The following is a 26,476-nucleotide window of genomic DNA, read 5'->3' on the forward strand; positions in this document are numbered from 1 at the left end:
TATTCGAAATGAAAAGATGTTAAATCTCATGGATTATTCAGCATCAAGAACTACCTCCAGGGATCTGCATGAAATCTGAGTCACACTTGTCCTTCTTGTAGCCTTCTGATGATATCAGACTATCCACTGACAAGGGGTTTGCTATGTTCTGAGACTTGAGTTTGAAGACTTAGTTCTGCATCCAACCTACTGCACTATCTACATCCAATTGTTTGAGACATTCAGAAATATTTCCTCTCTTTCACTCCGAATATTTAGGGTATGGTAATGTGTCTGGAATTGGTGGGTTCTTGGTCTCACTGACTTTAAGAATGAAGCCGTGGACCCTCGCAGTGAGTGTTACAGTTCTTAAAGGCGGCGTGTCCAGAGTTTGTTCCTTCTGATGTTCAGATGTGTTTGGAGTTTTTTCCTTCTGGTGGGTTCGTGGTCTTGCTGGCTTCAGGCGTGAAGCTGCAGACCTTCGCGGTGAGTGTTACAGCTCTTAAGGCAGCGCGTCTGGAGTTGTTCATTCTTCCTGGGTTCGTGGTCTCGCTGGCCTCAGGAGAGAAGCTGCAGACCTTCGCGGTGAGTGTTGCAGCTCATAATGGCAGTGTGGACCCAAAGAGCTAGCAGCAGCAAGATTTATTGCAAAGAGCAAAAGAACAAAGCTTCCACAGTGTGGAAGGGGACCCAAGCGGGTTGCCACTGCTGGCTCACGCAGTCTGGTTTTATTCCCTTATCGGTCCCCACCCACATCCTGCTGATTGGTTCATTTTACAGAGAGCTGATTGGTCCGTTTTGACAGGGTGCTGATTGGTGCGTTTATAATCCCTGAGCTAGACACAAAAGTTCTCCAAGTCCCCAGTAGATTAGCTAGACACAGAGCACTGATTGGTGCATTTACAAACCTTGAGCTAGAGACACAGGGTGCTGATTGGTGCATTTACAAACCTTGAGCTAGACACAGAGTGCTGACTGGTGTATTTACAAACCCTGAGCTAGACACAGAGTGCTGATTGGTGCATTTACAAACCTTGAGCTAGATACAGAGTGCTGATTGGTGCATCCACAATCCCTTAGCTAGACATAAAGATTCTCCAAGTCCCCAGGAGATTAGCTAGATACAGAGTGCCCATTGGTGCATCGACAATCCCTTAGCTAGACATAAAGGTTCTCCAAGTCCCCACCAGATTCAGGAGCCCAGCTGGCTTCACCCAGTGGATCCTGCACCTGGCTGCAGGTGGAGCTGCCTGCCAGTCCTGGGCCATGCACCCGCACTCCTCAGCCCTTGGGTGGTTGATGGGACGTGGGGGGGGGGGGGAGGGGGGGGCCGAAGCAGAGGGCTGCGCTCCTGGGAGAGGCTCAGGCTGTGCAGGAGCCCAGGGCGTGGGGAGGCATGGCAGGCTGCAGGTCCTGAGCCCTGCCCGGTGGGGAGGCAGCTGAGGCCAGGCGAGAATTCGAGCACAGCGCCGGCGGGCTGGCACTGCTGGGGGACTTGGCACACCCTCCGCAGCTGCTGTCCCAGGTGGTAAGCCCCTCACTGCCCGGGGCTGGCGGGGTGGCCAGCCGCTCGGAGTGTGGGGCCCGCCAAGGCCACGTCCACCCAGAACTTGCTCTGGCCTACCGCGAGCAGCCCCAGTTCCCGCCCCGCGTCTCCCTCCATACCTCCTGGCAAGCTGAGGGAGCCAGCTCCGGCCTCAGCCAGCCCAGGAACGGGCTCCCACAGTGCAGCGGCGGGCTGAAGAGCTCCTCAAGCACGGCCAGAGTGGGCGCCGAGGCCGAGGAGGCGCCGAGCATGAGCGAGGGCTGCCAGCAGGCTGTCACCTCTCAGTAATAATGGCATGAAAGCAAAGCTTACATCCCTGTGGTAGGCAGAACAATTGTCCCCCCCAAAATGTCTGCATCCTAATACTCGACTTTTAAATGTGTTATGTAGCAAAGGAGAATTGAGGTTGCTAATTGGCTGATCTTAATACCAGGAGGTTTTCCTGGATTACCTAGGCAGGTCAAGTGTAATCACAAGGGGCCTGTAAGTGTGGGAGGGGGAGGCAGGAGAGTTAGTACCAGAATGATGTGACATGGGAAAGACTTAACCTGCCATTTCTCTGGCTTTGAAAGTGGAAGCTGGCCAAGAGCCAAGGAATATGGAGAGCCTCTAGAACCTGGAAAAGGCAATAAGGCAGACTGTCTCCTAGAGGCTCCAGAAAGGAAGACAGTCCTACTGACATCTTAATTTCAGCCTAGTGAGACTCATTTCAGACTTCTGGCCTCCATAACGGTCAGATATAAAACTTGTGTTATTTTAAGCCATTGAGTTTATAGTAACTTGTTATAGCAGCAATAGAAAATTAATACACTGACCGAGGTAGAAGTAGATAAAACCAGCTGGACATCTTCACTGAGGACATCAGTGATAGAACATGTTCCTTATTTCGTACACAAAGGAGTCTTCAAATTTGCCCGGGCAGAGAGAACTGACAATGAGAGAATTACCTGGATGATTGAGGAAAACATATCAAATGCCACGTTTCTTCCAAATAGGTTTTTCCTAGTCCTTGCCTTAGTTACCAGCTAAGCTTTCCAGAATGAGTCTGAAGTTTTTGAGTTTAGATTATTCTACGTAGAACATTGACTTTTCTGTGATCCTGACCATTATACTGTAAGCTTTTTCAAAGTGCAAGCAGCTATGTCTCATTCAACAGTGTGAGCTTAGCACTCAGCAAATAATTGTTGAACAAATGAATGAATGAATGTCTGCTTCCATTTCCTTTCAGTTTTGACAGTGAATATGGTAGATCAATGTCTTAGTTCATTCTCACACTGCTATAAAGAATTGCCTGAAACTGGGTCATTTATAAAGGTTAAATTGACTCACAGTTCCACATGGCTGGGGAGGTCTCAGGAAACTTACAAGCATGGTGGAAGGTGAAGGGGAGGCAAAGACCTTCCTTATGTGGCAGCAGGAAAGAGAGAGCTAGCAAGAGCAGGGAAAACTGCCTTATAAAACCGTCAGATCTCGTGAGAACTCAACTCACTACTATGAGAACAGCATGGTCCAATCACCTCCCACTGGGTCACTCCCTCAACATGTGGGGACTATAGGGATTACAATTCAAGATGAGATTTGGGTGAGGACACAGCCAAACCATGTTAATCAGTGTGTGTATAGCAACTGTTGAGTTGGAAGATCACAAGTTAAGCTTGAATTCATCCAAGTCATTTTGCAAGACCTGGTTTGACAGACCAATTTGTTAAGCAAGGTCATATTGTTGTAATTATTGTCCCTCAGCATATACATGGGCCAGGAACCAAGCATTAAAATGCAGTAAGTCCTTGGCATCTAATCTGTTTTTTTTGTTGCTTGACCTGATCTGTGACAGACTAGAGAGCGAGCCTGAAGTGTCATCTGCAGCCCTGCCAGACTGCTGTAAGAATGACAGCTTTGGCTCGCCACTGGGAGCAGGATAACGTGAGAGGTGATGCAATCAGTCTGCAGGGGAAATTGGAACTCAGTTGTCCAGGAAGACTTGGACTGAGGACAAAGCAGGGAAGAATGAGAGAACATTAAGAGAACTGTGGGAAACCTTGGGTTGTTTAAGGTTAAGTTTGAGATGCATTCATTCAGTGATTGTTTGCTCTATAGGATGTTTTATGTAAGGCATCATGCAAAATACCAAGAGGGAGGCAATGATGAATAATCACAGTTGACATTTATTTTCTGTTTATTATGTGTCAGGCACTGTGCTAAGCATTTTAAAAGCAGTGTCTCATTTAATCTTCAAACCGATTTTATGAGGGAAGAACAACTATCATACTCATTAAGTTGATGAGAACAATTAAGCTTAGTGACAATAACTTGCCCAAGGGCACCCAGTAAGTGGCAAAACTGAATATTCAAACTGAGGTCTGGTTTAAAAGTCTATTCTTTTAACCACTACACATAATGGCCTGGTCTTTAATCACTGAACCTAATAATCTAATTGCTCCACTTTTATTCTTGGAGAGGAAATAAGATACACAAATAGAGAAGTTATAATATGAGAAAAATGCGGTAAGTGCTGTACAGAAGGACTGAGCTCAGCATTATGGAACACAGTACTTCTGAGAATGTAATCCAGACAGGATTTAAGCAGCAGGAGTTAGCAAATAACAGTAGAAGCCATTGAGTATTTATTGTAAGTTAGGTGCTTTACCTCCATTTATTCATTCATTCAAAAAATATTTACCAAGTACTTGCTAGTCACCTGGTACCCTTCTAAGTACTTGGGACCCATTAAAAAATAAGAATTGGTATACCTGCCCTCTTGAATCTTGTATTCTAGTAGAGGGAGAAAAACAGTAAAGAATAAACTACACACGTATAGTTTATACACACAAACACACCTGTGTGTATACATGTTCACACAAACTCACACCCACGCCCACAGTTTTAAATGTTCAAGGGCATTATATGCAATGGAGGAAGAAAAAGTGGAAGAGTGCAATAGATACTTTAAATGGGGTAATCATGCTTTAGGGTATAACCAAAATATCTCACTGAATCCCCAGACTCTTTTGAGGCACATATTATTTTTGTGCCCCCTTTTCAGAGAGTGAAACAGGCTTACAGAGGTTAACTAGTTTGTTCAAGAAAGTAATGGAATTGGGATACCAATCAGGTATATGGACTCCAGAAGCTGTGTCCTCAATCCCTCTGCTATTCTCACTCCCCAAAATGTTGTCTCCTCTTCTTCCTCCCCACTCTCCTTCTCCTCCTTCTCTTTCTCCTTTCTTCCCTCCTTTCCTCCTTCTTCTAGAAACTGCGTTTGTGGCTATCAGGATTAACATTCTAACTACTTAACATTCCCCAGAACTTGCTGAACTTGAAGACACTGACAGCCCTTCCTCTACTGGCCCAGCTTACTCTTAGTTATGGAGACCCCAGCAAAAATCACAAGTGCTTCAGTCACTTCACCCCTGCCTCCCACCATCTGCCCACCAGAAGCCACCTCCAGCACAGCAGAACCACATCATGTGTAGCCTCGTGGATTTAGCATTTGTTTCTCCATTTTTTTTCTGCTTTTTTTTTCCTTTTGTTAGATCTCCTGATTACTGAACCATATCTATACTTAGCATGTCCTTGGGAAACTGGGTCTTGGGTCAGCAGAGGCCAGTGTAAGAACCAACTTTTGAAGCTGGGCTATTGCTTTCCAGCCTAGGGATTAAAGAGTCTTTCCTGTCCTCTCTTTCACAATGACCCAAGTCCAATAGATAACTTGGGGCCATGACAAATCTGCTCCTATTATGAGGTGGATATAAGTGAAAGAGAATTGGATTGGAGATCTCCAATTAGCACCACAACATGTTCTCCTAAAAAGCCTGTTCTTTGAGACCTCTGCCTAGTCTGGTTTCTGAGGTCTCTACTAGTATTGTAATTAATCTTTAGTGTACAAGCAAGTACTTTTGTTGGTATTAATGAGTCCACCAGGGCTAGCCAGGTACAAGGTTATCAAGAAGTAGATATTTTTATTTATTAATCAAGCAGTATATTTTGTCATTCATTTCTTAGTACTCAATGAGATAGGCATCATACTATTCCCCCTTCTTTGTAGATGACAAAACTGAGGTACATGGAGGTTAAGTTGCCCAAGGCTACATCACTGGGGAATAGCAGGGCTGGACTAGAAACTGAAACCTGTCGTAACTCATTTGTGGTATTTTCTCTAGATGCTGACGATCTAGGCAAGAGATCCCTGATTTCAGGAACCTTCCAGCCTAGTGGGGGAGATAATCAAGTAAATTCAAAATATTAATAACAGGCCATTTCTTAAAAGTTGGGTAGTGTGCAGGTAGAATTGTGGGATAGAGCAACCAGGGAAACCAGTGGTATTTCTTTCTTCTTCCTCACCCAGACCATTTTTATCTTACCAGTAGCACCATATGCTTCTACGACTTACGCTTTCCATGAAGTGGGTCTGGCTGTCTCTCCCCTCCTCATGATTCTGTTAGAAGACCATCCTGAAACGTGTCCATGAGGATGGTAGCCAGTCATACCAGCTAATTTGTTGCCCTAAGCTCTGGTTATCTATTATTGCCTAATAAACTGCGTTAACACTTAATAGCTTAAACAAATCTATTTTATTATCTGTCATGATTTTCTGGGACAGGAATTTGGCAAGACGTGGCTTTGCTATTCTGCTCCACATGGCAGAGACTCTGGTTACCGGGTGGTGTATAACTGGTGCCTGGATTCATCCAGAGGGCCCAAGATGAGTTCATCCTACATCCTGGCACCTTGATGGACACCTGAAAAGCTGAGATCCCCCTCCACATACCCTCAGGTGATCTCTCTATGTACTCCTCAGGTGATCTCTCTAGCAGGTTGTCAGAATTCTTATGGGGTGAGTCAGCTACCAAGAGATGCCAAAGTTGAAGCTGACAGCTCTCTTAAAGTCTAAGCCTGGGAATGGCATCACATGACTTCCATCAGCCTTCATTGGTTAAAGCAGTTCCAGTCAGCCCTATCCAAGGGAAAGAGAAGCACACTCCACTTCTGGATGGAGGCATGTCAAAGAATTGGTGGCTGTCTTTTATCTATTACTGTTTCTAGTAGACTTTGCATGAAAGTTTCTATGTGTATATGTGTGTGCATGTATATATATATAAAATATGTGTGTGTATATATATATATGTATTTTTTAGACAGGTTGTTACTCTGTCTTACTCCCAGGCTGGAGTGCAGTGATGCGATCACAGCTCACTGCAGCTTCAACCTCCCAAGCTCAGGTGATCCTCCCATCTCAGCTTCCCAAGTAGCTGGGACCACAGGTGCATACCACCATGCCCAGCTAAATTTTTTTTTTTTTTTTTGTAGAGATGGAGTCTCACTATGTTGCCAAGGCTGAGCTCTAACTCCTGGGATCAAGTGATCCTTCCACTTTAGTCTCCCAAAGTGCTAGGATTCCAGATGTAAGCCACTGAACCTGGCCAGATTCAAAATATTTCTAATAAAAATTGCCTATTTCTGAAGACTCATTGAAGCTGAGGTGCCACCACCTTCAATATTAAAAATATTGAATTCAATATTAAAAATATTGAATTCAATATTCAAATATATTGAATTCAGTATTCAATATTGATATGATTTGGCTCTGTGTCCCCACCCAAATCTCATGTTGAATTGTCATCCTGAGTTTTGGAGGTGGGGTCTGTTGGGAGGTGACTGAATCATGAGGGTGGTTTCTAATGGTTTAGCACCATCCCCCTAGTGCTGTTTCATGATAGAGTTCTCATGAGATCCAGTTGCTTGAAAGTATGTAGTACTTCCCCCTTAACTCTCTCTCTCTCCTGCTCTACCATGTGAGGATGGTGCTTGCTTTCCCCTCTCCTCCCACCATGATTGTTAAGTTTCCTAAGGCCTCCCCAGCCATGCTTCCTGTACAGCCTGTGGAACTGGGAATCAATTAAACCTCTTTTATTCATAAATTACTCAGTCTCAGTTATGTCTTTATAACAGTGTGAGAAGGATCTTATACAGAAATTTGGCACCAGAGAAATTGGGCATTGCTATAATGATACCTAAAATGAGCAGAGGTTGGAACAGTTTGGAGGGCTCAGAAGATAGGAAGATAAGGGAAAGTTTGGGGCTTCCTAGAGACTTTTTGAATGGTTGTGACCAAAATGCTGATAGTCATATTGACAGTGAAGTACAGGTTGAGGAGGTCTCAGATGGAGATGAGGAATTTATTGGGAACTGGAGTAAAGGTCACTCATGCTATGCTTTAGCAAAAAGACTAGTGGCATTTTGCCCCTGCCCTAGAGATCAACTTACGTTTTAACTTGAGAGACATGACTTAGGGCATCTGGTGGACAAAATTTCTAAGCAGCAAAGCATTCAAGATGTGGCCTGGCTGCTTCTAATAGCATATGTTCATGTGCATTCACAAAGAGATGGTCTGAAATTGGAACTTATATTTAAAAGGGAAACAGGGCATAAAAGTTTGGAAAATTTGCAGCTTGACCATGTAGTAGAAAAGAAAAACCCGTTTTCTGGGAAGGAATTTAAGCTGGCTGCAGAAATTTGCATAAAGAGGAGCCAAATGTTAATAGCCAAGACAATGGGAAAAATGCCTACAAGACATTTTGGAGATCTTTCTGGCAGCCCCTCCCACCACAGGCCTGAACGTCTAGGAGGGAAAAATGGTTTCATGGGCCAGGCCAGGGGCCCCACTGCTCTGTGCAGCCTTGGGACATGGTGCCCTGCATTGCGGCTGCTCCAGCTCCAGCTCCAGCTGTGGTTAATATGGGCCAAGGTACAGCTTGAGCCATTGCTTCAGAGAGTGCGAGCCTCAAGCCTCAGTGGCTTCCACATGGTGTTGGGCCTGCAGGTGCATAGAGAGTGAGAATTGAGGCTTGGGAGCTTCCACCTAGATTTCAGAGGATTTATAGAAATGCCTGGATTCCCAGGCAGAAGTCTGCTGCAAGGGTGGAATCCTCATGGAGAACCTCTATTAGGGCAGCGTGGAAGGGAAATGTGGGGTTGGAGCCCCCACATAGAGTCCCCACTGGGGTACTGCCTAGTGGAGCTGTGAGAAGAGGGCCACTGTCCTCCAGACCCCAGAATGGTTGATCCACCAACAACTTGTACTGTGTGCCTGGAAAAGCTGCAGGCACTCAATGCCAGCCTGTGAAAGCAGCCACAGGGGCTGTACCCTGTGAAGCCAGGGGGTGGAGCTACCCACACCCACCAGGCATCAGTGTGCCCTGGATGTGAGACATGGAGTCAAAAGAGATTATTTTTGAGGTTTAAGATTTAATGACCACCCTGCTGGGTTTCAGACTTGCATGGGGCCTGTACCTCCTTTATTTTGGCCACTTTTCCCCTTTTGGAACGAGAGCATTTACTCAATGCCTATAACTCCATTGTGTCTTGAAAGTAACTAACTTGCTTTTGATTTTATAGGCTCATAGGCAGAAGAGACTTGCCTTGCCTTACATGAGACTTTGGAGTTGGACTTTTCAGTTAATGCTGGAATGAGTTAAGACTTTGGGGGATGTTGGCAAGGCATAGTTGTGTTTTGAAATGTGAGAAGTACATGAGGTTTGGGAGGTGCCGGGCTGGAATGATATGATTTTGTTCTATGTCCCTGCGCAAATCTCATGTTGAATTGTGATCCTGAGTGTAGGAAGAGGGGCCTGTGGGAGGTGATTGGATCATGAGTGCAGTTTCTAATGGTTTAGCACCATCCCCCTAGTGCTGTCTTGTGATAGAGTTCTCGTGAGATCGGTTGCTTGAAAGTGTATAGCACTTCCCCCTTAACTCTCTTTATCCTGCTCCACCATGTGAGGATGGTGCTTGCTTCCCCTTTGCCTTCCACCATGATCATAAGTTTCCTAAGGCTTCCCCAGCCATGCTTCCTGTACAGCTTGTGGAACTGGAGTCAATTAAACCTCTTTTATTCATAAATTACCCAGTCTTAGGTATGTCTTTATAGCAGTGTGAGAATGGACTAATACAAATATATATTCAATATTCAATATATATTCAATGTTTAAATAAGACAACCAGACTTTCTTAGACCAGTGAATGTACAGTCATTGTCTTTTAATATTCATATGTAAATTTTGAATTTCAAATGGTATTATGAAAACTAGTGGGGGATATTTAGATCTCCCTTGCAATTTTGGCAGCAGGAGTGACTTTTCACAAGACATGGGCTGAGGATTAAGATGGACAGCAGGCAGGTTTGGGAATCATGTGAGCTGTTAAAGGAAAACTGTGGGAAGATATTCAGAGAGAAAGTGGGCTACACTCATTCCAAGAGGAGGAGTTGTGGAAATTTCCGAGAAAGGCAAAGAGAGCAAAACTTGAGAAAATAGGATTCCTAGGACCAGTGCCAGGGAAAAGCAACTTCTAGAACCATTCCAGAAACACTATAGGTGTCAGTAGGTATTTGTTTAATAAGAGAAATAATTAGTAAAGAGATGACTGTGGACATGTTCTAGGCCAGGGGCCTCAGAGAGAGTGGACCTGGGAATAAAGAAACTCTTAGACTACTTTGGGAGAATTAAATGAAATTATTTGTGTGAACTAAGGGCCCATGCCTCGCACATGACAGACACTCAAAAAATATTAGTTTCCTTCTAGTCCTTAGTTTTTTTTTTTTCAAAAGTAGAAAAAAGGCGAAAGCTTTGCATTGAATTGTGAGAATAGGTAGATAAAAAGAGTGGGCTTAAAAGATAATTTTACTTTTGTGGGTTAAGGTGTAGAGCAGAACTGTCTCATAGAGCTTTCTGCAGTGATGAAAATATTCTATGTCTGCACTGTTCAATATGTTATCCACAGACCACATATGAATATTGAGTCGTTGGGATATGCTAGAGTGGCTGAAGAAGTAAATCTAAAACTTTAATGTTAATTAATTTAAATAGTTTCATGTGGCTGGTGGTTGTTATATTGGACAGAAGGATTTACTTAATATTTATTTGAAGCAAAGTCCATAATATAACATAGTACTTATTAACCTCAGATATATAATATCTGCATCTTGAAAGCAAGTTTAATTGTTTATTGAGGTACATTAAGCAGGTAGGAGAAAAAGTTAGGTCTATGGCTAACAGGGAGCAAATGTAGAGGCCTAAATACAAGCGTTAAGACAAAGACTGAAGGACGGGTAGTAATTTAGGGACCAGTTGGTTGCCCTACACAAATAAGACCCTGGTGCATATCAGTAACTATGTATCAGAATACTATGGTTTGGATTTGCAAAGAAGTTCAGAGTGCTTTCTAGCCCTGTTGCAGGTAGCAAATTGAACAAAATGAGTATTATTTATATTCACCTGGCATAATTTGTTATTCGACTTTTTCTGATGGCAGTAATGGAACTGGAGCAGTTAAACCTCATTCTCCAGGGTACTGGTGGTACTGCCAAGAGCGGAAAACTTTCATCTTCCAAAACCTCAATCAGCCAGTTTCTCATCTGCATCCCATAAATCATCAAGAAAGAACAAGCTCATTATCTCAGCACCAGGGACAAAAGTCTTTTACATGACACTGAACTTCTGACTACTGCAAAACATGGCAGCTTGCCATCATATGTTTAACAGGTGTGTTGGTCCCTTTAACAGACTGGGCCAGAAGTTTGAGGATATGGTCTGAAATTTCAATTTTGTTACGTGTTGTGACTTGCACTGGGCCCAAGTCCAGAGGTAATTGGGCCTAGTGGTCTGAAGAGTTACTTGGGTGTTCTGTAATTTTAGTAGATTTGGGGAAAGAGAGGTGGGGATGTCTGTCCCTGAAGATATTTTCTCATAGAAGCAAGGAATTACAGGAACTTCTCTGTTGTGTTTTGGGTAAGTGTTTCCATGCTGCTACTCTGAATAATAGGGTAGATATTTCCAGGTACAGGCTGTTAAAATTTGCTATATTACCTCCATTCTGTATGTAGTTCCTTCTCTACGTAACAGTGTTGGTTAGGTAGTGGAACCTTCTAAATGACGCAGTATGTGATTCCTGTGTCATATAGAATGTTCTATGATTCTTAGCCAGATAATCATATTCCCAGAAAAGGCCTCTCAACTTTCACCTGCCTTTCTAAGGACAGAAATACTCTTGAGTGTTGCTTAAAGGCTCTTCCAAATATGGGCATTCACCTGTTTCCTGATTTAAAAAAGATAATTTGGTATGAATAAAAAAAAAAAGGGATGCTTTGTAATGGGTTTGGTAAATCTTTCCTGTAACAGGTTAGATAATAAATATTTTAGGCTTTTGGGATATGTAATCTCTATTTTAACTACTCAAATGGGCAACAAAGCAAAAGCAGTATGTAAATGAATGAGTATTGCTGTGTTCCAATAAACTTTATGGACTCTGAAATTTGAATTTCATGTAATTTTCACTTGTGATGAAATAGTCTTTCTATTTTGTGGTTTTTCAGCTATTTAAAAATGTAAAAACAATTGTAACCTTTCAGACTGTTAAAAAGAAAAGAAAAACAAAACAAAACAAAAACAAAAACCAACGAAAATGGCAGGCCAGGTTTGATCTGTAGGCAGTAGTCTAGTGACTACCAACTCTAAGATACACACATAAGTAACTAGAGTGTAAATGTTTCATACAAATTATTATAGATATTACCAGGTTGTAGCCTTTTAGAGTGAAGGAAGACTTTATATTTCCACCTTTATTTATAGAATTCAAAACCACAGTTTGTTTATAATGAGTACATTTGTGAGTATTTTTTTAAAAATGAAAGAAGAATAAAGTGTAGTTTTATGGCCCAGTAGAAAAGATAACTGAAAAGATAACTGTCTTAGGAGTCCAGAATTTTTTGCTCAGCTTTGACTGTAGGTAAGGGCTTATAATACTGAATTTTCTTATCTCTAAAATGAGAATGATGCTGGCTCTCCCACTCTCATAGGGCTGTTATAAAAACCAAATGAGATTGTGCTTTGGAAAATGCTTGCAAAAGATCAAGTGCTACATGTGTGTAACATAATTTTCCAGGAATATCCCCAAAATTTTTGGGCTGGTATATCATATAATTTCTCTCAGTAATTGTGTGGAAAAATACTTTATAAATGCATAGATATAGATAGATATTTTCATATAATACATGCAGTGATGATCTGATGAGAAAAATGATGTACCCTGAATGTTTTATCTTTTAGTAGCACTAGCAATCTTGATATGCATGAATCTTTTAAAACCATGCTACAAACCTCTGTTTCATTTAGAATATTATGTCTTTTTTGACTTACCCCAAACCCCAAAATGACCAAATGGGAATGAAATATGCCAGCATGCACCTCATGCCTGGGAAGATACATAAAACAATGGGTTGCGGATTGGATTAAAGAAAGACAAAGGCCTTCACACAAGTGATTCTTCCTAAAATTGAAAGGTTACCAGCTAACAAGATAGGAAGGTAGTCTCTTTGACCTTCTGCTATTCAGAGATATTGGCAATAAACAATTATATGTGTGTGTGTGTGTATGTGTGTAGTGTAAGTGTAAATGAAAGTGAAAGGACATATACAATATACTACAATGAGGGAATAATTTCAAGTGTAAAAAATGTTTATCTTAAAATCATTCAGATTGTTTCATTTAAATTTAATCAGTTTTGTCAATGGCTTTTTTTTTTTTTTTTTACCTGCAAGGAATAATTCACTGAAGACCAGAAAATATTTTGTAAAGGGTAAATTTTTGTTTATGTTTCTTAGGATATGCAATCACTTGTCCCCTAAATGGAGAGTTTTAATTAAAATAAACGAGAAACCAGGGAAGCAAAGGAGAAAGACATTTAAGCATATTTTTCTTGTGTAAGGTTTTTCATGTTTCCTTCATAAAAGTTGAATTTCCCTTCTGGGCTTTGCAGTATAGTTTGTATAATTATTCTGGAGACATGAGAAATGTGAGGAGAATGGTGTATTTGAGAACTAACCCCAAATATTTGCTACATGCGGCTGATTTCAGTTAACTCTCCAAGCACCACAATAATGGTGTAAATGTCATGAATGATGATGGTTTAAAGTTTTATATTACCCACTTCTGACGCTCATTTTCAGTTGGTTTCTGTAGCATTACAGTTGGTTTCTGTAGCAACTTGTTTTTACTCATTCCGCTGGAGATGTGTATATATATATATGTATGTATACACACACATATATATTCAAATATTCCTTATCCTTTTTCATTCTTCTGTATTTTTAATCTTAATATATTTTTAACAAGGGTGATACATAACATAAGGTAATATAAGGTAATATGTAATTTAAGGTAATATAAGGCAATATAATAACATGCCTAACATTTTCTGATTTGGATGCATGTCTGTGATACTGGCAGCCACACTCAGGAAATTTGATTTCAGGTGAGACAGACCTAATGCTTGTCTGTAATGCACAGTGTGATGAAAGAGCCTTTAGTGATGGGTCAATGCTAATGAAAGTTTTTCTCATTAGGTATACACTGCAGAGTCTGGCATAGCTGTTGCTAGCTTTAGCTTTAATGAGAGAAGACCATAGCACACATTAATCTCAGATTCAAAATTTCATAGTGTAGAACTTGTAAAGACTATAAAACCTAATGATGCCAAATATGAGTTCAGAAACCTCCAACCACTCTGCCATCTTGTTATATCAGAAACCCACTGAAGGATCAGTGAAACAGTTCAAAAGGGGGGCACAATATATTAAATTCCAAATCCTTAGGCATAGTTTGAAAATTTGAACCCAATTTAAACTAAAAGAGTTTCATAAATTTCTCTGTTTACCCTGGGTTCGTAGTCTATTAAGGTCAATGTAAAGTGCCTGTACCAGGAAGAGAGAGACACCACTTCCCCAGTGGATGAAAAATAACTATGGAGTCAGACTTACGTGATTTTAGTCTCAGTTTTGTGCCCTGCAAGCTGAGCAACCTTGAACAAGCTACTTGTTGTTTTAAACTTTGGCTTCTCCCTATTTAAAATAGGGATTAAAATGGTACCTTCTGGGGAAAATCCAATGAAGTAAAGCATATATAATACTTAGCACATTTAATGTGCCTAGTACAGTGCCTGGCTCATAATGAACACCCAGTAAATGCTATTAGATATTCAAAGAATAGTGTAAGTCCTTCTGGGGCAGTACAAAAAAAAAAGGTTCTGCCTGCTTTCAAGGAATTCATGTTTGTGTGTGTGTGTGTGTGTTTGTGTGTGTGTGGAGACAGAAGCCTTAATCTCAGGAATGATCACAGGAACAGCGTCAGAATGTGTATCACTGAGGGACCCCAGAATAGATGTGGCCAACTGGGAGTATATTAAGGATTCCAAGGGGGGAAAAATCACAAGGGAATAGAGTCACCTGGAAGACTTTCTTAAGGTGGTAATTGAGCTGGGCCTTGCAAAATTTAATAGGCCTGGAGAAGGCAACTGAGTTGAGGGTATTTTAGGCTGGGGAAGTGGAAACCATGTCCTAATAATGTCTGGCTGATATAGGTCTGAACTTTATGTGAGAGGCAACTGCCTTTAAACCATACTCTTTTTTTTTTTTTGAGATGGAGTCTCGCTCTTGTTGCTCAGGCTGGAGTGCAGTGGCACGATCTCGGCTCACTGCAACCTCCGCCTCCCAGGTTCAAGCGATTCTCCTGCCTCAGCCTCCCGAGTAGCTGGGATTACAGGCATGTGCCACCATGCCTGGCTAATTTTGTATTTTTAGTAGAGATGGGGTTTCACTATGTTGGTCATGGTGGGTCACCATGACCAACATGGTAAAACCCTGTTTCCTGACCTCAGGCGATCCACCCACCTTGGCCTCTCAAAGTGCTGCGATTATAGGCATGAGCCACTGTGCCTGGCCCACATTCTTTTAAACAAGCAGACCTTGTGTGAACTCAGAGTGAGAATTCACTCATGACCAAGCCATTCATGAGGAATCCACCCCTGTGACCCAAACACCTCCCACTAGGACCCCCTCCAACATTGAAGCTCACATTTTAGCTTCAGATTTGGAAGGGGCAAACATCCTCACATATCATTCCACCCCTGACTCCCCAAATCTCATGTCCTTCTTACTTTGCAAAATACAATCATGCTTTTTTAATAGTCCTCCAAATTCTTAACTGGTTCCAGCATCACTCAAAAGTCCCACGTCACAAGTCCAAAATCTCATCTGAGACTCAAGGCAAAGTTCCTTCTACCTATGAGCCTGTAAAATGAAAACAAGTTATTTACTTCCAAGATACAAAGGTGGTACAGGCATTAGGTAAACCTTCCCGTACCAAAAGGGAGAAATCAGCCAAAGGAAAGGGGCTATAGGCCCCCCGCAAGTCCAAAACCTTGTAGGGCAGACATTAAACCTTGAAGGTCCAAAATAATCTCTCTTGACTTCACATCCTGCATTGTGTGTATGTTGGTGTAGGGGGTGAACTCACAGATAAGGCATTCTGTGAGTCCACAGATGGTAATCTTGGCAGAAGCATTGCGTGTATGAGAGGCAAACCCATATCCAAAGTAAGTGTCTACACCTGTGAAGACAAACCAAATCACTGCCCTTTCCATGATGGAAGAGGTTCAATATAATCACCAAGTGGCTGGCTGCCACCAAGTAGCTCGCTGCTCACCATGAGGAATGGTGCCATATTGAGGGCTCAATGTTGGTCTCTGCTGCTGGCTAATTGGGCACTCAGCAGTGGCTGTATTCAGGTCTGCCTTGGTGAGCGGAAGTCTTTGTTGCTGAGCCCATGCACACCTCCATCCCTGCCACCATGGCCACTTTTTTATGGACCTATTGGGCGATGACAGGGGTGGCTGGGGAGAGAGGTTGAGTGGTGTCCACAGAAAAAGTCATCCTATCCACTTAATTATTAAAATCTTCCTCTACTGAGGTCACCCTTTGGTGAGCACTCACATGGGATATAAACATCTTCAAAGTTTTTGACCACTCAGACAGATTTATCCACATACCTCTTTCCCAAATTTCCTTGTCACCAATTTTCCGATTATGCTTCTTCCAAGTCCCTGAACATCCAGGCAAACCACTGACTACAGTCCATGAATCAGTATATAATCGCACATCTGGCCATTTCTCCTTCCAAGTAAAGTGTACAACTGGGTGCACTGCTCAAAGTTCTGCCCACTGAGAAGATTTCCCTTCACCACTGTCTTTCAGGGATGTCCTAGAAAGTGGCTGTAGTGCTATAGCTGTCCACTTTCGGGTGGTGCCTACATATCGCGCAGAACCATCTGTAAACTAGATCCTAGTCTTCTCTTCCTCTGTCAACTCATCATAGGGAACTCCTCATGAGGCCATCAGTGCAGGTGGGGGAGAGAAGGCAGGGTGGCAGGAGTGGAGACTGTGGGCATTTGAGCTGCTTCCTTATGTAACTTGCTTGTGCTTTCAGGATCTGCTTGAGCGTGATCACTTATATTCCACTTCCATTTGCTGATGGAATGCTACTCTGCACATCCTACTTTATGGCTAAATGAGTCAGAAAGCATCCAGTTCATGATAGGCAGTTCAGGTCGCGTGGTGACTTGATGACCCATAGTCAAACATTTAGTTTCTACCACAGTCCAGTAACAGGCCAACAGCTGTCTCTCAGAAGAAGAGTAGTTATCTGCAGAAGATAGCAGGGTCTTGCTCTAAAATCCTAGAGTACTCCATTGTGATTCACCTATGGGGCCTGCTAAGGGTTCCAAACAGCATCTCTATCTGCCACTGACACCTCAAGAACCATTAGATCTACTGGGTCATATGGCCCAAGTAGCAGGGCAGCTTTCACAGCAGCCTGGACCTGTTGCAGAACCTTCTCCTGTTCTGGATCCCACTCAAACCTGGCAGCCTTTTGGGTCACTTGATAAGTGGGCTAAAGTAACACACCCAAATGAGGAATGTGTTGCCTCCAAAATCCAAATAGGCCCACTAGGCATTGTGCCTCTTTCTTGGTTGTAGGAGGGGCCAAATGTAGCAACTTATCCTTCACCTTAAAAGGAATATCTTGACATGCCCCAAACCACTAGACTACTAGAAATTTCATTGAGGTAGAAGGTCCCTGAATTTTAGTCAGATTTATTTCCTATCCCCTGGCATGCAAATGTCTCACCAATAAGTCCAGTGTGTTTGCTACTTCTTGCTCACTGGATCCAGTCAGCATAATGTCACCAATGTAATGGACCACTGTGATATCTTATGGAAGGGAAAAGTGATCAAGGTTTCTGCAAGCAAGAGTATGACACAAAGTCGGAGAGTTGATATACCCCAGAGGTAGGACAGTGAAGGTATATTGCTGGCCTTGCCAGCTGAAGGCAAATTGCTTCTGGTGGGCCTTATGGACAGGAATGGAGAAAAAGGCTTTTGCCAAATCAATGGCTGCATAGCAGGTACCAGGAGATGTGTTAATTTGTTGAAGGAATAAAACCACATCTGGTACAGCAGCTGCAATTGGAGTCACCACTTGGTTAAACTTATGATAATCCACTGTCATTCTCCAAGATCCACCTGTCTTCTGCACAGGCCAAATAGGAGAGTTGAATGGGGATGTGGTGGGAATCATTACCCCTGTGTCCTTCAAGTCCTTGATGGTGGCACTAATCTCTGCAGTCCCTCCAGGGATGTGATATTGTTTTTGATCTAGCATTTTTCTAGGTAGAGGCAGCTCTAATGGCTTCCATTTAGCCTTTTCAACAATAATAGCCCTCACCCTACCAGTCAGGGATCCAATGTGGGAATTCTTCTAGCTGCTACGTACATCTGTGCCGATTATGCATTCTGGCACTGGGGAAATTACCACAGGATGAGCCCAGGGACACACTGGACTCAGTGTAAGTCAGACCTAAACTAAAACTCCATTAATTACCTGACCTTCACAAACCCCTACTTTAACTGGAAAACCACAATGATGTTTTGTGTTCCCTGGAATCAACACCAGCTCAGAGTCAGTGTTCAGTACTCCCTAAAAGATCTGATCATTCCCCTTTCCCCAGTGCACAGTTACCCTGGTAAAAGGCTGGAGATCTCCTTGAGGGAAGATGGGAGAAAGATTAACAGTATAAATTGTTGGTAGTGTAGTGTGTCATTCCTCAAGGGGACCCAAGCTCACTTTCATTTAAGGGGTTCTGGGTCTTTAAACTGATTCAAGTCTGCAGATTGATTGAGGGGCTGAAATTCTCTGTTTTTATAATTCAAATTAGTCTTTTGTCCACTCAACCTGGAAGTTTTCTGCTTATACAAATTAAATAAGAATGTGGAAGGCTTCCTATCAACTTCACTTCTAGGAACACCATGATTAAATAGCCAATGCCAAAGCTCTACACAAGTCAGACTAGTCTGATTGCTGCTTTGCCTCTACTTTCCATTATAGTAACTATCTCATCTTGCTGTTGACGGTTGAGTGCCACCACTTGGCCCCTGTCACCTCAGGATTTAATTATTCCCATTGTGTTTAAGTTCTCAGTTGAGTGACTGCAGTTCCCCCTGTAAGATCTGGCATACAGAGAAGGGAAATCACAGAGCTCTTCAAGGATGCATGTGCTGCCCTCACAAATCTATTTTGCAAGGTATTGGTGAAGGGTATGTCTTCTGGACCCTCCCAGTTGGGATGAGTAGGTCTAAAATGACTAATCCACTCACATTCCAATCTCCCTGAGCCTTTGGATTTCTTTCTTTACATTAAGTCAATGGAGATAGGTATTTCCAGCCCACTCACAATGGGCCATCTTTTGATCCATGTTTCAGCTAACCAAGCAAATATACTATTATAACCTTTTTACCTCCCTGAGCTGCAACATTAAATGCAGAATCTGTGCTTAGTGAGCCCATAGCAATAAATTCAGCCTGATCCAATTCTGTGTTCCTTCCACCATTATCCCACACCCTTAATATCCATTTCCATGCCTGTTCTCCAGATTTCTGCTTATATAAATTAGAAAGCTTGAGCAGTTTTTTTGGAGTGTAGCGCATCTCATTGTGGGTCACACTTTGAACTTCACCTCTAGGAGTCTGCTGGGTCTTGAGTCTAGTTATAGGTCTAGAAGTAAACAGGCGTGTTGGGAATGGGTCCTGAGGAAAATCAGCATTGTTTTGCCTGGCAACTGCATCAGCCATCACTGTTGCCTCAGGCAGTGCATGGTTAATCTCCTCAGACAAAGGTGAAAAGGCTGATGGCAGAGTGGGTTGGGGAGGGGATGTTGCCACCACTGGGGTTGGGGAGGCTGTCTCCTCTGGGAAAAAAGTCTCATCAGAATGTAGGAGCTCAGTGCTCTCAGCCTCATCTGGGTCCTCCCACACGTCTCCATTCCAAGTTATAGGGTCCCATTCTTTTCCAATCAACGCCCTCACCTTAACAAACGGTAGACACCTGGCAAGACTGAGCATGCACCTTTCATTGCAGGTCAGTCACTTTCATGATGACAACTTGTGTCTGATCTTCCACAATTGCAGGTCTTTGTCTGCAGGAGATAGGACTCTCTCACTCAGGGCAATCTTAGAAGATTTGAAGCTTGGTATGTGCTTCTGGAGCAGGGAGTTAGAATCCCTAAGCTCATCATTTTCTTTCATCACTTTGTAAACTTAGGAGAAACCCACCAATTTCACAATATTCCTTGGTTCTCCACATATGGTCAAAGATATATATAGAGTCACTAAATTTCTTGCCTCTCAAGAGCAGTGAATCAGGAGTATCAAATGCACTTATTTTGCATAACTCTCCAAACAGTTCATGCCAAAGACTATCAGTGTTCTCCATACTATTTGAAGTACAGTCCTTAACATTTTTGGGTCTAATCAGATTAAGCAGTCAATTCCAGAAACCCCAAAACCAATTAAAAAAATCCATCCTTAAAATTCTGTTCCTCCAGAACCATTTCTGGTACCAAAATCTGTATTAGTCAGGGTTCTCTAGAAGGACAGAACAAATATTATAGATGAATATATGAAAGGGCATTTAAGGAGTATTGACTCACATGATGACACGGTGAAGTCCTACAACAGGCCAACTGCAAGCTGAGGAGCAAGGAAGCCAGTCCAAGACCCAAAACCTCAAAAGTAGGGAAGCCGACAGTGTAGCCTTCAGTCTGTGGCTGAAGGCCTGAGAGTCCCTGGCAAACCACTGATGTAGGTCCAAGAGTCCAAAAGCTGAAGAAGTTGGAGTCCAATGTTTGAGGGCAGGAAGCATCCAGCATGGGAGAAAAATGAAGACCAGAAGACTCAGCAAGTCTGCTCTTTTTACCTTCTGCCTGCTTTTTCTAGCCATGCTGGCAGCTGATTAGATGATACCCATTTAGATTGAGGATGGGTCTGCCTTTCCCAGTCCACTGACTCAAATGTTAATCTATTTTGGCAGCACCCTCACAGTAACACCCAGGAACAATACTTGACATCCTTCAATCCAATCAAGTTGACACTTAATATTAACAATCACAGATGTCAAGGACTGTCCAGAAGACTTCTGAAATGCCTTTAGGGCCTTTTCCCCATTGTTTTGGATATTAGCACCTGGCTCCCTTTTAGTCATCTAATCTCCATAGCAAGTGGTTGCTCTGGAGCCTGCTTGGATTCCTCTCCTGACAATGCTCTTTCCTTCTCTACCACATGGCCAGCCTGCAAATTCTTTAAACTTTTATGCTCTGCTTCCCTTTTAAATATAAGTTCCAACTTTATGTCATTCCTTTACTCCTGCATCTGAAGATATGATATTAGAAGCAGCCAGGTCACTTCTTGAATACTTTTCTGCTTAGAAATTTCTTCCACCAGATACCCTAGGTCATCACTCTTAATTTAAACCTTCCACAAATCCCTAGGACATGGACACAATGCAGCCAAATTCTTTGCTAGGGTGTAACAAGGATGACCTTTGCTCCAGTTCCCAATAATTTTTTTGTTTTCATCTGAGACCTCATCAGCCCTGGACTTTCGTTATTCATATTTCTATCAGCATTTTGGTCACAACCACTTAACAAGCCTTTAAGAACTTCTAAACTTTTTCTTGTTTTACTCTCTTCTTCTGAGCCCTCTAAACACTTCCAACCTCTGCCCATTACCCAATCTCAAAGCCGCTTCTGCATTTTTAGATCTCTTTAAAGCAATGCCCCACTCCTCAGGTCCAATTTTCTACCGTATTTGTCTGCTTCTGCATTACCATAAAGAAGTACCTGAGGCTGAGTTATTAAAGAGGTTCATTTTGGCTCATGATTCAGCAGTCTGTACAGGAAGCATTATGCAAATATCTGCTCCCAAATAGGGCCTCCTTTGCTTCCACTCATGGGAGAGGGCAAAGTGGATCCAGTGTATCACATGGTAAGAGAGGAAGTGAGAGAGAGAGGAGCGGGTAAGTGCCATACTTGTAAACAACCAGATCTCATATTGTTAACAGTGGAGGGTGTCCAGGTTCTTGGTGTCTTGAATAAAGAATTGAACAAAATGCACAAACAAAGCCAGGAAGGAATGAAGAGTTTTACTGAAAATGAAAGTACACTTCACAGTGTGGGAGTTGGCCTGAGCACACAGGCTCAAAGGCCCTGTTGCAGAATTTTTTTGGAGTTGAAATACCCTCTAGAGGATTCCACTGGTCACTTGGGGTATGCCCTATGTAATTGGAGAGGATGAAGTAAAGTTACAAAGTTACTAATGGCATATGCCCTATAGAGAGGATATTTCCTGTTATAGCTGAAGTGTGAATTGGCCTATGTTCCCTGCCTCCAGACCCTATTTTTCTGCCTCATCTCCCCACTGAGAGATGTGATCCCCATAAATCTTTATGGGAGGCAGAGGGACCAATGGTCTTTTTTCTGTAACCACTTCATGCTGGCTTGGAGTGTAGACCCTACCTATTGGGGATTATGGAACTCTCACCCTGCTGTATCTAGTGGAGGCAGGGTAGCTTCCTGATGGCCAGGAGTGGTATCTTCACCTGGAGGTATCTGAAACCTTTGTTGCATGATCACTTGAAACTTGATGGTTTCTAGGCGAGAGGAAATGCATTTGATTAAAAGATTTAATGGAGACTTCAGGTGGTGGATACCTATGCTGTTAGAAATGTTTGTTACAGAGATTTGCAGGAGAAAAAATGTGGTTTGTTCTAGAATCTATGTGTTTCTTAGCACAAGCAACTCCATTTTGGTTTGGTTTGTTGGGGCCTAGTGCATGAGATTAGTCAAAAACCATGGCCTCCCGGAATTTTGTTTAAAAAATTCTCCTTTTTTGGTCAGGTTTGGTCAGGTGAGAGTGTGACCAAAACTTAGGGCCCTAGTGCCACTCTCAGTTACCATCATTTTGGGTTTCTGGTCTCAGCACGTCATTTGTAGGTTCTGGTGTCCTCATGGTTGAACATTTCTTTCGGCTCCGTTATTCCAGTTGAAGAGAGACCATTTGACATTCTAGAGATGGCTGCAGGCAAGCATTTAAAACCTTTGAGACAGCACACCAGGGAGATTATTATTATGACTATTGGGAAGATAATACCAAGAGTTCAGAGTATGCTCCTTACCCAAGGTCCTCCTAAACCAAACCTCCTAAAATCAAATAGATCAAAGAATGAGCTAGATAAAGAGTTTGCTCACTTTACGAAGCAGTCTCTTTGTTAATCTCCTACCAATGAATTTCTATAATCTTCATTTGGTGTATTTCTCCATAGGCCACAAGTGCCAGCAGCTACACAGATATTTCTCCGTTTAGCCAATTTTATCATAACTTTCACAAGAGAATTTAGAGTCTATTGTATAACTGTAGCCTTTACAGTAGAATTTGCTATAGAACCTATCATGAGGGATACATTTCTAATCATTGCTTCTTTTATTTTAAACCATGGAACTAGGACCTAACAAATGATGCCCCTTTAGAATAGTGAAGGCCTTCTAGCAATGTTTTCTTTAACCCACGATGTGGGTTAAGAGGGGTGAACCAATGTTTTGTTTTTGACTGATTATGAGGCCACATATATACCATTAAAGTTTCTTACCTACATTGGGCCTTCATCTTTTATTGATCAAAGTATAAGGTTATCCATGTATAAGGCTGGCTGCAAACTCCTTCACAAATAAAAGTACACCCCATTAGTGCACATAACAGGCCTTGTTTCCACATCTATTGTTCATAGAGGCATAAGCAAGAAAAAAATATTCAAAGATAAGAGTTTAATGACAGTAGAAGTCAATCTGTGGACGTGGGAAAAGCTGTTCACATCAAGGATGCCATCCTTTTCTTGGGAGAAATTTTCCTGCTTAGTTTTACCTCAAGGGTTCCAGTGGGTGCACAGTTCTGAAAGTGTGGAGGGACCTTTCTCATTGTGAGATTATGAACCCAAAGTTCAAGGTCTTGAAGTTTTGTTGTAGTGTGCATGGCAAGGACAGTCTTCTTCTGATGTTTCCAGAAGATTCAAACCATGAAAAGCTTTCTTTACCTGGTGAAAATACACTCACTGTAGCATTATTATTAATCTACTGTTATAACATCAGTCCTCTTGCATGGGATAGCTTTTATACAACCAGAAAACGTGCATTGAAAATAACAATAGAATGAAATCTCTTTATAAAATGTTTAAATGGCCCATGAGGTGACCAAATGTACCTGAAGCTTTAATTGTTTTCCCAGGAATATGGTATCAAGAATTGGTTATAAACCATTTTAAACAATTTGTAAGTCACTACACCAATGTATTCAACTTGGATCATTTTATCTTTTCCGTGATGAGTCGTGGAATGCAGAACTCTTAATAATAAAATATTTAAGGACTCAGGAAGAACAAGGCAGCCATCCTGGTTCTCCATGAGTCCATGCTTGATTAACATTAGACCTATATCCTCTTGGATACCAGTTGTTTTTCCAAATTAGGTGCATAGCACTGACAAGAACATTTGTTTACTTTTATGATGTACAATAACTTAACATAAGAACCATAATTATAACTAATAACATATTCTTAGACATTAGAATGTTAGAAATCCCATATAATCTTGGAACATATATTAGTATTACTCACAAAAATATAACCTAAAGAAGATTGAACATCATTTTGGCAATCCCATCTATCTAAACCAGTCAAATAATCCTGTTTACCTCTCTTCTGGACACTTCACGGGCCCTCTGAAGTATTTGAAAAGTCAGGTGCCAGGGAGGGCAATTTTGAAACTGAAGTTTGATTTTGGAATTCCAGATTACCATAGTTATTTATTTTGCCAAAATGGTGAGTTAGAAATTTTAAAGAAGCAAAAAACTTTTATAACCCTTTTGAATGTAGTCAACATGTTCTCATGGTGAACCTCTTCTACAAGATTAATTTCCACTATTTTTCCACCACTTCTTCAAGCCTTTAGCTTTCCCCATCTAACTTAAAACAATCCTTTAATCCTAGGCAAAATTTACATTTCCATACCTTCTTATAACCTTTTAAAAAACACATTTTACTGTTCTTACACACTTCGCATGTAAATCTATTTCCAGTAGTCTTAATTGCATGTCACAGTGGCGACTCTTAGCAATTTTAACTTTAATGTAAAACCTGGTAAGTTATGTTCTGATAAGGTTTGACTGTTTCTAGCATAGCTAGGGTGTGGCCAACTCCACACGTCCCCAGTGCATACCTGGAAAAGCAGGTAAGTTAAACAATTTTCAAAAGCCAAAGAAGTAGCTTATGACCTTAAAGCATTTAGCAAACCTAATATTTGAGCATAATTTAGACCACATGTTTACATTTTGAAGACAATTGTATTTCACCAATAATCTTTAAAACTGTCTTTATTTTCCAAGGATTACTCAAGTCACATGAACTAAATAAAAGGCATTATGTTTTTCACTTTTCAGAGAAAATATGTGATTTAAGATCTTATTATCACTAAACCAATTAATTTAAAACTTTACAGAGGAGCTATACAGTGACTTTTACTTTATATTTAACCAGTTTACATGAAGAGAAAGAGGCCAGAGACTGACTGGTAAGAAATTCTTACCCTTTTGCTGGCATGCCAGGTTTCTGGGTTCTCTCTTCCTTAGTGCCCTGGCGACCCTGCTTGACTGTATGCAAACAAACACATTGCCATGAATTAAGAATATTCACATATACTTCACAAATTTTGGAGAAATTAGGCAGAGAGAGAAATATTACTCAAATTCTATTTGTCTTGTTGTCTTCTTTTACTTTAATCAAGACTAAGAGCTTTAACTATGAAAATGTTAATTAGCCAAATGTTTCCAATTCTTTATCAGGTTTTAAAGAATATTTTATTATTTAAACTTTTTCCACATCTTCCTCCCCTACTTAATGCTTCCTTACTACATTGTTTTATAAATAACCTTTTAAAATCTGAAATTTGAACTAACTTTTACATAACTTCTAAATTAGACAAATTTTTTTTTTCTAATAATATAACCCCTTCTGGCATATTTTGTAAACAGAATTATGTGTTAACTAAAATTTTTATCCTTAGTAACCTAAAACTTTAGTGAAACCCTAAAAAGCAAGAAATCCTGAGCTATTTGATATAGGCATTTATAGATAAGAAAAATTCTACAATTTTAGAAACATATTTCCCCATGTTACAACCCTTCTTAACTGGAAATAACCCAGATATTAAATGAGCATTAAAAATGACTTTAAAATTTTAATTTACACAAAAAGTCTACCTAAAACATTTATCTCATGCACTGTACTTAATTTTTACTTGTGACAAGGGAGACATTAATCAACATATGTAAAATGAACATTGATTTGGTCCAGAAAAGCGGAACAACTCCAGGCAGGAAGGGGGCTTGGGGGCTTTCAGACCACAGGTGGGAGACAAACTGTTGCATTCTTCTGAGTTTCTGATTAGTCTTTCCAAAGGAAGCAATCAGATATACATTTATCTCAGTAAGACTTTGAATAGAATGGGAAGCAGACTCCCCCTAAGCAGCTCCCAGCCTGAATTAACACTGACATTTTAAAATATCTAGCAAAGACAAACATAAAATTCAGACAAAATTTATGCTGACAATTATGAAGGCATTTCTATTTTAATTTCACCAATAATTTTAAAGCTAGCTTGTTTAGTAAAGTTATACTTAGGTTA

At 41.4% G+C, this 26,476-nt stretch overlaps 1 protein-coding gene across 4 annotated transcripts in view; it reads left to right on the forward strand.

The window, feature by feature from the left end:
- Positions 1-26,476, forward strand: part of LOC129136995 (uncharacterized) — a 566,655-nt gene that overhangs the window by 316,135 nt on the left and 224,044 nt on the right. The window contains exon 5 of one of the 4 annotated variants that reach the window (XM_063793021.1): positions 10,835-11,106. The exons of the other annotated variants lie outside the window; for them this stretch is intronic. Coding sequence (XP_063649091.1) covers positions 10,835-11,009 — 175 coding nt within the window. The 3' untranslated portion in view covers positions 11,010-11,106. Of the gene's footprint in view, positions 1-10,834; positions 11,107-26,476 lie in introns of those variants that run through there. 4 annotated transcript variants of the gene reach the window in all.

This window comes from Pan troglodytes, chromosome 15 (genome assembly GCF_028858775.2).
Source record: "Pan troglodytes isolate AG18354 chromosome 15, NHGRI_mPanTro3-v2.0_pri, whole genome shotgun sequence".
In the NCBI taxonomy this organism is placed as follows: Eukaryota; Metazoa; Chordata; class Mammalia; order Primates; family Hominidae; genus Pan; species Pan troglodytes.